Consider the following 12,129-nt stretch of genomic DNA (forward strand, 5'->3'; position numbering starts at 1 on the left):
AAATACATACATACATAAATATACATACATACATACATACACGCATACATACATACATACATCTTCACGTGCACACATACACACATACGTACATATATACATACATACATGAATATATGCATACACACTTACATGCATACACACATACAAACATACATACATACAGGTATAATGCATACATACATACATACATATATACATACAAACATACATACATACATATATGCGTGCGTGTGTGTATGTATATGTGAGTGTGCACGTATGCGTCTATGTGTACGCGCGTGTGTGTGTGTGTGTGTGTATGCAGATGCGGGTAAATTCCCTCCTACATTAGCCAATTCGTGTATAACCCATTCTGTTCTTACTTCTGTTTGGCAATCACTTGCACCAGTCTTTCGCCGAGGTGTCTCTCGATTTTCATGGCCATTTTCGCTGCCTGTTCCTCGTCCACCGTTACTCTTGTACGCAGAACCATAAATCTAAACAAAGAGAGAGAAAAAACACTTTGAATTTATGTGTGTGTATGTGCGCCTGTATGGCTAGCTGGCCGACACTTCGAAGTCACTGCCAACAACATTTTTGTAGAAGAAAAGTATAGAGTAAGTCATCAGATTAATGTAAATTGTTTTTATCGTAACTGAACATATAATAATTGATATCTATTTATATAATATATATATATATATATATATATATATATATATATAGTATATATATATATATATATATAATATATATATATATATATATGTATATATATATATATATATATATATATATATGTATATATATATATATCTATACATATATATACATATATATATATATATACCTGTATTTGTGTAATATTTATATCATTTACAGGCTGCGAGCTGGCGGAAGCGTTAGCACGCCTGGTGAAATGCTTAGCGGTATTTTGTCTGCCGTTACGTTCTGAGTTCAAATTCCACCGAGGTCGACTTTGCCTTTCATCCTTTCGGGTTCGATAAATTAAGTACCAGTTGCGTATTGGGGTCGATCTAATCAACTGATCCCCTCCCCCAGAATTTCGGGCCTTGTGCCTTGAGTAAGAAAAGATTATACACATTTATATTTCTATATATATACAAATATAAAGTAGTACTCAACATAAAAAGCAGAATTAGTAAAAAGGCCGGAAATTTTGAGGGATGGGTTAAGTCGATTACATTGAGCCCAGTACATATAATACCAAGTATTACTTCATCGACCTTGAAAGGATAAAAGATGAAGTTGACATTGGCAAAATTTGAACTCAGAACTAAAGACTGATGAATGCTACTAAACATGTTTGTGTGGCATGCTAACTATTCTGCCAGATCACCGATTTTTATAAAGGGTTGTCAAAATGATAGTATTTTTAAAAATGGGGACTTTGGTTTTAATACATCATTATGAGTAGTTTTTCAGCACCGCACTACAATACGACTAAATATTCTATTACAATATACAATCTTATATGGGTACCGGCTTGGCCCGCTAGACATATCTCACTAATCCACTTAAGTGTGGACATATTCTGGTATCATATGAACCAGTCCTCAACTAAAATGTCAAATAGGGCCTGTGGTACAAAAGCAAGCCCCGGAAAGCAGGAATCTACAGTCTTTGGTATAAAGATCCATGAATGCCAACGTCTGTAGGGATGACACATGAAGGGAGACATAGTTATAATATATTCGGCCATTGATCAGGTACCCAAGGGTTGGTTTACCAAGACCCTCCAGTCCCCTCTGTATTGTTCTACATGCATGCAATCGACCAGGCTCTTGTATCTAGTTCATTTTTCGGTGTTAATTCACAAACGTCTTTGATCTCTTCCCATCCACACTTTCTGTCTAATTAGTTTTGGGTATTGACACATGACGCATTGTATGTTCAAAATAAGTCAGCTTTGTGGACTTGATTCTCGATAATAAGTGTCTTTGTACTGTTAGCTTTTCTGGTACTGCAGCATTTGTTACCCACTCTTTCCAGTTTATTCGGCCCAAACTTTGAAAGATCCATATTAAGCTTATAGATATTGAGATCCTAAAATTTAAACACTTATAATATTAAATTTAATAGTTGAAATATAATATGATATGGTTGAGAGGATAACTCGATCGACATAAACGAAAATGTAAGCGATAAAGTAAAGAAATTGTATGGGAAAACGGTATACATGGAGTAGACAAGGAGAAAGAGCAAGAAGGAAATAGAGAAACACGAAAGAAAAGGCAGAAGAGCAGTGAAGAAAAGGAATGAAATTAGAAAAATAAAAATGAGAGAACGAAAGTATAAAGCTAAAAAGATAGAAAGGCAGAGAGGTGAAAAGGAAAGAAAGTAGAAAAGGAGAAAAGGAGAAGACGTAGACAGAACGTCAGCTGACATGATATATCTTCAGTTACAATAGTGTAAGAGTGTAAACAACACACACACACACACACACACACACACACACACACACACACACACACACACAAACACACACACACACACAACACACAAACACACACACACACAAACACACACACACACAAACACACAACACACACACAACACACAAACACACACACACACACAAACACACACACACAAGCACACACAAGCACACACACAATCACACACACACACACACAAGCACACACACACTCGCACACAAGCACACACACACACACACAAACACACACACAAACAAATAACACACACACACAAACACACACACACACACATATTAGGGGGAATAAAAGAATTAGGGTTATAAACGTGAAATACGTTACCACTGAATATTTCTATAGATTTTAACCAATGTTATACATAAAAGACAGATATAGACACATTGTCATTATATACACTACCTTCATGGACTTAACAAGAAGGATCAGCTGTTCTAGTTTCAATCCTGTGTTGGGATATCATCGACAACCAAGTGTCATCTCTAACCGTCAATGGAAACATTTTTTTAATCAACCAATATTAATTAGCGTTTAAGTTAATCTGATAGATTAATTTGCATATTTGATGCATTCTTGGTAGCGAGTTACCTCTTTTTATATTCACAAAGATACTATATATAAAGACAAGATGCTTGCATCTGCGTACTATACACAGAATTGTGTGCGTGCGTGCGTGCGTCCCTCAATGTGCTTGCATGTGTATGTATGTATATCTATATATATATATAGATATATATATATATATATAGTATATAATATCTATAGAGAGAGAGAGAAAGAGAGAGAGAGAGAGTGGGTGGAGGGAGATGGCTATTATAGTCAGAGCAGTTGATAAAGTGTAATAGTGATGTACAAAATTCAACAGTACAAAAAAACAACACCAAAGAAACTAAACAGTCACAGCATTCAAATTCTTTCCCCAATTATGCGAAAATAAAGTCAATTCACCAATAATCTGTATTCCAAAGGTGCCTTTGAACATCAATTAACCAATATTGAACCTTTGGCATAAATATGTCGGTTAGGAAGGAGAACACTAAATAATCACCGGACAATTATTTACTGTGCTTAAACGAATTTCCCTAAACGATTTTTAGTATCAAAGGTTCTATATAAGTTGTAGTTGGGAATATACATTCAGTACCCGGCGTTGATATGGCTGCTTGTATATTATTACAAGAGTTCAGATAGAGATGTAGAATAGATACAAGAACTATATATTTACTACATATATTTTATTTACTGGTCGATGATGATACATAATCAAAAGGTAGAATCTATTTGAATGAAGTAATCTATGCAAGAAATTTCGGAGATAGGAAATATTGAAATAACAATTAAGTGGTAGCTTTCAGCCAAGTGGCGTAGAGAAATAGACGGACATATCGATGACGTGAATGGCTATAGATTTAATCGACTAAGAAGCGAAGAGCAGGCTAAGCAAGCTGTTTTTATTAATGCAACGCTAGACATTCTAAAAGCTTCCAAGAGAAAGGCTAAGCTTCTTGAATAATTAAGAAACACGTCTCATGACACAGATGCTTCGAGAAACTTAGGAAAGGGAGGTTACTCTATGATCTTTCTTGCAAGAGAGCACATTCAACTATTTAGCTACCGCTACAAAGGCCATTTGTATAAGAACTGTGAACTATTGCTAAGCAGGTTTCTTATCTTTGGGAAAATGAAAATAAAATTTATTTTGTTTTTGTAGTTGTTTTTGTCTGTTTTTTTTTATTGAATTTTTGCACCACTGCACAATTTTACTTTATTTCCGCTCAGTTCTGATCATCCGTTTCCTCCGTATATATATATATATATATATATATATATATATATATATATGCATGTATGTATGTAATAATAATAATCCTTACTACTATAAGCACAAGGCCTGGAGTTTGGGGGGAGGGGGATAGTCGATTACTTCGATCCCAGTATTCAACTGGTACTTAGTCTATCGACCCCGAAAGGGTGGAAGATAAAGTCGACCTCGGCGGAATTTGAACTCAGAACGTAACGATGGGTGAAATACCTATTTCTTTACTACCCAAAAGGGGATAAGCACAGAAAGGACAAACAAGGACAGACAAACGGATTAGGTCGATTAAATCGACTCCAGTGCGTAACTGGTACTTAATTTATCGACCCCGAAAGGATGAAAGGCAGTCGACCTCAGCGGAATTTGAACTCAGAACGTAACGGCAGACGAAATACGGCTACGCATTTTGCCCAGCGTGCTAACGATTCTGCCAGCTCACTGCCTACCTTATGTAGTAGTAGTAGTAATAGTAGTAGTAGTAGTAGTAGTAGTAGTAGTAGTAGTAGTAGTAGTAGCAGCAGCAGTAGCAGCAGCAGCAGTAGTAGTAGTAGTAGTAGTAGTAGTAGTAACAAATGCCATGATGCTGTACCAAGCAGTGGCTCGCATGCCTTCTGATCTTAATTGATTGGATGTGTTATTATATGCATGTTTTGTCTTGGTATAAAAGATGGGCTACAGCAAATATTCTGCTCAGTACCACAGATTTGTTTGACGATATGTGCATCTCTGATCATGAGCAAGATTAGTGGGAAAGCCTCATAGCCATGTGTTGAGAGGAATTCTTTGGAAACATGTGTGTTTTGTTCATCATCCTTAAGCAACCCTTATTCAGGAACCTTAACTAAATATCCTCTCCTTTTTTCAGCTCCAGCATTGAAGCTTCAAATCTGACGCAGACAATGAAAATAATCTCGAGATTATAATGTGTATAAAAGCTTTTTGGGCTACTTTACTTGGTGTAAGGACGCGATAATTCCATTTGAAGTAGGTCCAGTTTGATCTGTGACATCGCAATTTCTTTGACAACAGTCCATACTTTACTTCCACAACAGGCGACAAAGTAGAGTTGATCATTTTCATCGTCTGTGAAAAAGACGCACAAAGACAGGTTTCAGTACGTTGTACAGAAAGTGGCACTGAGAGGAGAGTATACACACACACACACACACACACACACACACACACACATACACACACACACACACACACACACACACACACACACACACACACAAACACACACATACACCATATATACATTTAAGTATATATGAGCATGTCTAGATATGTAAAAAGACCCAATAGAATAAGAACCAGATTTAGAAAAGTACTGGATCGATTTGATCGACTAAACCCACCAATGCGGTGTCCCAGCATACACACACACACACAGGCGTGATTTTGTGGTAAGATGTTTGCTTCCCAACCACATGGTTCTAGGTTCAGTCCCACTCTGTGGCACCTTGGGCAAATGTTTTCTACTATAGCATCGAGCCTTGAGTGGATTTAGTAGGCGGAAACTGAAAGAAGCCCATCGTATAAGTATATGTTAACTTACCCATTTACCTGACATATAATTGCGCTAATCCTGCAAGATGCCCTCTAAATGAATTTTGTTTCGCAAAATTTGTTGTGTGACATAACGATATTTTTTTTTTACTAACAATAGCTCTACAGAGAAGAAAAATACCGACAAAATAAGTGAAAATACATTAAAATCCAGTTTAGATCATTCTACACACTCATTCCTAAAAGTCAACAAAAAGACAGACAGCAGCTTTTCCAAGTTCACCTGGTCAATGAAACACCAACTCTCACAAGCTTTAAGCTGAAGTAGACTTTACTAAATCATACACGCAGAATCAACACTGCAAACTGTAAAATTATCATCGCCAGAGTTAAAGGACGATCACATTACATGACATTAAAGAACACAAAACGAAACAGTAAGGGAAAAGGTACGTTGGATAATAATACTAACAACCTACATAAAATTGAAAAGAAAACTAGAAAATTAGTAGCGGCTGCTTTGTTAATTGTAAGTACGAGGGGCGTTCAATAAGTAATGCCCCTGCCCCACTTCCCATAGCAGTAGAGCAACGACACTTGGCACAGTTATTAGTCTTTTCCTACATAGGAACTACTCAGAGTTATGCATTTCTCCCATCGTTTGATACAGCTCTGGAGACCGTTTTTGTAGAAGACCCCAGCTTGGTCCTCCAACCACGACCTGACTTCAGAAATCAAGGCTGCATCATCTGGGAAACGCTTTCCTTTCAAAATCAACTTCATGGCTGGAAGAGGTGAAAATCAGAGGGTGCAAGGGAAGGAGTTCATAGCTGTACGCCTGTGCTTCTGATCTGGCGACACGCGAGTTGTGGACCGGGCGTTGTCCTGCAGGAGGAGGATGCCTTTGCTGATCTTGCCCCGCCTCTTGATTTTGATAGCTTCTCTTAATTTCCTCAAAAGTGAAGCATAATAGGCTCCTGTAATTGTGGTACCCTTTGCCAGGAAATCTGTCACCACTACTCCGTCCTGGTCCCAGAAGACTGTGAGCATAACCTTGTCAGCGGAGGGCTGCACCCTTGCCTTCTTTGGAGGAGGTGAGTCACGGTGCTTTCACTGCATTGACTGGGCTTTGGTCTATGGATCATAGTGATGGACCCAGGTTTTATTCTGTGTAATCAGTCTTTTGAAAAATGTTGACTCATCTTCTTGGCACATCTCCAAATTCATCCTCGAGCACTCAACGCGTTCTTGCTTCTGGAAAGGTGTGAGCAACCTGGAAATCCATCTGGCAGACACCTTTTGCATATGCAAATAGTCATGAATGATAGTTTCCACAGACCCGGTACTAATCTTGACCTTATGGGCTATTTGGCGAATAGTTATGCGTTGACCTTCCAAAATGGCAGCCTCAACTTGACGGACAGACGTCTCATCAACGGCAGAAGGGGGCGACCAGATCTGGGAGCTGTTTCCACAGAGTTCCGACTATGTTTGAATTCACAATGCCAGTGTTTTACAAGGTCATATGATGGGGCATCATCACCATAAGTTACTTTCATTTCATCAGAAGTCTCCCGTGGTGTGCGTCCTTTCAAATACAAAAACCAGATCACTGCTCGACACTCAACAGGCTCCATTTCACACTTGACTCAGTTCAAACACCTGTAAATCAGAAACCACAATTAGTTCAGAGTTGTAATTCGCCACTTAATCTATAGAGGTATAAATAAGTGCACATGCAAAATTTCAGCTAGATCAAACAACTGCAAGTGGGTCAGGGGCATTACTTATTGAACGCCCCTCGTACACACGCATATTAATATATACAGTCACAGAAGCCTAATAATAAACTAAAAACAATTAACAGTTTGGCACATTTTAAATCAGGCGATGATGATTTCTTCATAGCTTACATTATTCCCATGTTCCCTCGCTGCCTAATAAAAACGTTTCGTAATAAAAATTCATACTTCGTTATTAGTGTTTTACATTTAGTTTGATCTTGAAAAGAATGTAGGAAAAATTCATTGATGTAAAATGTAGAAATGATTAAACACTAATATAATCACAATCGTGTTTTCTGTACATGATTGAAAGAAGGCGATCACACTCACACATACATACACACGCATGCACACACATTTATGTATAGCTATCTATATACATACATACATTCACACATACACATATATGTATACACACACACATATATATATATATATATATATATATGCACGCGCACACACACACGTAGCTGTATTGAAAAAGAGACAAAGCCAGAGAGCGAGCGAGAGAGAGAGAGAGAGAGAGAGAGAAAGAAAGTAAGAAGTAAACAGGGAGAAAAGTAGATGTGTAGGCAGAGAAACATACAGATAAATGGATAGACAGACAGACAGACAGACAGACAGACAGATAGACAGACAGACAGATAGATAGATAGATAGATAGATAGATAGATAGATAGATAGACAGATAGACAGACAGAGAAACAGGCATAGATAAGTAGGTAGGTAGGTAGGTAGGTAGATAGAAAACCATCGTTGCTTGCGTAAATCCCCATATACCAGCGTTGATTCGGTCTCTTGTCGTTCACATGCGTTAGAGATGGTTCCTCTGATGTTGACCCTTCCTGTCTAGATGCCCTCCCTGTGTTCGATCCACCATTCGACTCCTTTTGTCTCTTTTTCTTTTCTCGCCCAGCATCTTCTAGCATGGCCCTTTTCGGGTTCTTTGCTCGTTCTTCACGTTGGGCCCTGATAGCTGCCAGGCGTTTCACTTTTGCCGGATTTGGTGGGCAAGGGAGCGTAACCTGAGACAATGAGAAAAGAAAGTAGTAGTAGTGGTGGTGGTTGTGGTGGTGGTGGCAGTAGTAGTAGTGGATGTAGTAGTGGTAGTGTTGGTGGTAGTATTAGTGATGGTGGTAGTGTGGTAGTCGTAGTGTGGTGGTGGTGGTAGTAATAATAGTGGTGGTGGGGTGGTGGTGGTGGTGGTAGTAGTAGTAGTAGTAGAAGTAGCAGCAGCAGCAGCAACTGTGATGGTGTAGATAACGTCGTTGTACAACCCTGTTCAGCCATGATCGAGCTACAGTCGTAAGTACTCGCTATAACGACTGAAGTGCTACCCGATGCACACAGCAAGCACCACAGGCTCCAATATGAAGTGGCTTATCATTTTGAATGCAATGTGGCAAAATATATTCTCCTCTGCCCATCCTGTTCCTGTCGAGAGTCGATAAAGAAAGAACCAGTCCAAAATGACGGATTGGGGGAGTGTTTGAGTGTTGGATACGATGCGATGTGGTCTCCGTTTCGGACTTTTCTCATCTGCGATCACACTAGTGCCAGACTGGACCGAAATCATTGTTCGTTTGAATAAACTGAGCATTTTGAATGTTCTCCTCTGTACAATCTGCGCCTGTGTTTCAGTGTCTCTGCCGATGGCCACAATGGATGTTAGCAAATGGTCTTCTTAGATCGGTTCATCTACAATCTGTCACAAACGTTGTGTGCCGCGTTACTGGGTAGTGTTATTAAACACGACAGCCATTTCTCTTACCGCCGCCACGGTCATCATTGCCATTGCAGCAATTTCACCACAACCATGTCGTTTCTTCTGCACATTTACTCATCTTCGTGTGTGTATGTGTGTGTATGTTTGTATGTATGTATGCATGTGTGTATGGGTATGTATATATATATATATATATACATATATATGTCTGTACGTATGCGTGTATGGATGCAACATACCTACTCATACGTATATTCATTATGCACAAACATATATACGTATGTACGTGCTTATGTACTGGGACTGGACAAAATAATGGAAACACCTAGCATAATTTTGTATCATAATTTTGAAATATCTATGAAACCGTCAAAAGCTTGTTTATTTTTCTTTTCTTTTTTTTATATTTATTATTACTGTTGCCTAATATGTTTTGCTAAAATTGCTGTTTCTTTTCAGATATCACCCGAAAAAGGTAATTAAAATTCATTACAATGACAGATCTACCAGACTTGTTGGTGCTCGTATGGCAAGCGCTAGCGTAATGAAAACAGCCAAAATGTTTGGTGTGTCAAGAAGTGCTGTCTCGAAAGTGATGGAAGCTTTTGAGAAAGAGAGAAAGCCTCCTCGTCGAAACAAAACTCCGGAAGAAAACCAAAACTTTCAGATAGGGACTGTCGGACTCTTACGCGAATTGTTAGAAAGGATCACAAAAGTACAGCTCCCAACATTACTGCAGGACTTAATGACCACTTTGAAAACCCAGTTTCCACAAAAACTGTTCGTCAGGAGCTGCACAAAGCCGGATTTCACGGGAGGGCTGCACTCAGAAAAAAAAACTACTTTCAAAATCAAACGTTGCACAGTGTTTAGTGAAGAGCAAAAACCTGCAGAATTGGTCCTTAGAGTCATCCTCTACCTCATTTCTGACAACCGACCGAATATATGAGTGGAGACAGCCAAAAGAAGCATTTGACCCAGACTGCCTTCTTCCAACTGTTTAACATGGAGGAGGATCTGTGATGATCCGTGGATCTTGGAAATCTGCCGGCCCAATGGTTTCTCTTCATGGCAGAATCAATAGTCGACTATTAAAGCATTTTATCTGATCAAATTCATCCTATAGTTGTGGAACTGTTTCCGGAGGGAAACGCAATCTTTCAGGATGATAATGAACCGATTTACATAGTTGTTACTGAATGGCACGAGGAACATTCTAGTGAAGTTGAACACCTTATCTGGCCACCACAGTCCCCAGATCTCAATATTATTGAAGATTTATGGTGCATTTTAGAAAAACAAGTAAGGAGTCGATATCCTCCACCATCATCACTACAAGAACTGGAGACTGTTTTAGCTGAAGAATGGACAAAAATTTCTTTGGAAACAATTCAAACTTTGTACGAGTCCACATATCGTAGAATTCAAGCTGTAATTACTCCCAAAGGCGGTCCTATCTCATATCAAAATAAATTTGTCTGAAATTTTAAGGTGTTTCCATTATTTCGTCCAACCTCTGCATATACGTGTGTAAATGCATACATGCATAATGCTTACATACACATACGTATGTATGTACGCGTGAATGTGCTTGCGTATGTAGGTCTTTACGTGTTTGTATCTGTGTATGTATGTAAGTATGAACGGAATGTATACGTATGTATCTGTAGTGTGGTCTTGAAGGAAGGCTTGTTATCAGTTTATAGACACGATTTATTGCTACATTAATACAAGAAGAGCAAATTTTATATGAAACGACGTATATTACAGGAGCAGGGAATCTCCATCAGAAGTTCACATTTATGCTGGTTGCACACATCAATATATATTCTTGTTGCCGTGTTGTTGCGGTACGTTTCTTCATCAGGTTGAATATGTGGCTGTGAGAATAGCTACGACTCGAGAGCGAACTCCGCCAAGGACCGAATTCATTCTGTTCTTTTCGCGCTAAAATGAACTGGATTTTTGAAGGGGCTCTGTCACTGAAAGTCCTAGTCATGCCGCCAGGCAATCACGTGTTTGCTCACATGATCAACTCGTGATGTCCATGCGGCCAAACCTGGAGTTGGATCCAACTGTTATATCAGCCTCTTTCCAATCGAGTTGGGAAGAAAAAAGGTAATGGAAAATGAACAAATGGCGGTGCCCCAGCATGGCCACAGCTCGTGAGCTGAAACTAGAATCAATCAATCAATAAAGAAAAGAAAAAATAAATGAACAGCAGAAAAACACGAATGCAAAACGTACAATTAACCAATGCACAAAAAAAAAACTGTCAATGGAAGTAAAAAGCTCAGAGCAGAGTCTTTGCTGGAATTAAGATTCCTTTTATGTCCTTGCAGATGTTTGTCTTTTTTTTTCATTTGTTTATGTATTGTTTTTATGTCTGTGCATTTATGTAACCACGGATGATTGGACATGGAGATCAAAACAGGCACAAAGACAAATTGACTTACCAAAATAGGTTTCTGAAACTCAGTGCTTTCCCATTCTGTTAATATAATTGGACTGCAAGATAGCAGCCCTTTGAATGAGTTCTTGTGTGAACGAAGTTCTGCAAGCGAAGCGCTGTCCACTGGCTGGGCCTGAGAAGAAGAAAAAGGATTCACAAACCTTTTTTATTTGAGCTGTTGTATAATTGAATACTGAGTTATTGAGAATTAAAAAAAAAAAAAATACAAACAATGATAAAAAAAATGTGGACACAGGAGAACGACAAAGGATTATACGGTAAAAACAGATAGATAAATATACGATTAATGCGGATGACCCCTCTGTCTGGCTTTCGCCTTGATAGATCGCTAGCCATTACACATTCTTTATTTTTTTTTCCTT

The 12,129-nt window shown here is 38.6% G+C and overlaps 1 protein-coding gene across 1 annotated transcript in view; it reads right to left on the reverse strand.

The window, feature by feature from the left end:
* Positions 1 to 365: 365 nt before the first annotated feature.
* Positions 366 to 12,129, reverse strand: part of LOC115227399 — a gene marked incomplete at its 3' end in the record, with an annotated part of 28,423 nt that continues 16,659 nt past the window's right edge. Inside the window, exons 5-8 of the mRNA XM_029798244.2 lie at positions 11,751 to 11,879; positions 8,320 to 8,593; positions 5,229 to 5,358; positions 366 to 479 (exon numbers count right to left, since the gene is read on the reverse strand). Coding sequence (XP_029654104.1) covers positions 366 to 479; positions 5,229 to 5,358; positions 8,320 to 8,593; positions 11,751 to 11,879 — 647 coding nt within the window. The remainder of the gene's footprint in view (positions 480 to 5,228; positions 5,359 to 8,319; positions 8,594 to 11,750; positions 11,880 to 12,129) is intronic.

Source organism: Octopus sinensis, unplaced genomic scaffold, assembly GCF_006345805.1.
Source record: "Octopus sinensis unplaced genomic scaffold, ASM634580v1 Contig03029, whole genome shotgun sequence".
NCBI lineage: Eukaryota > Metazoa > Mollusca > Cephalopoda > Octopoda > Octopodidae > Octopus > Octopus sinensis.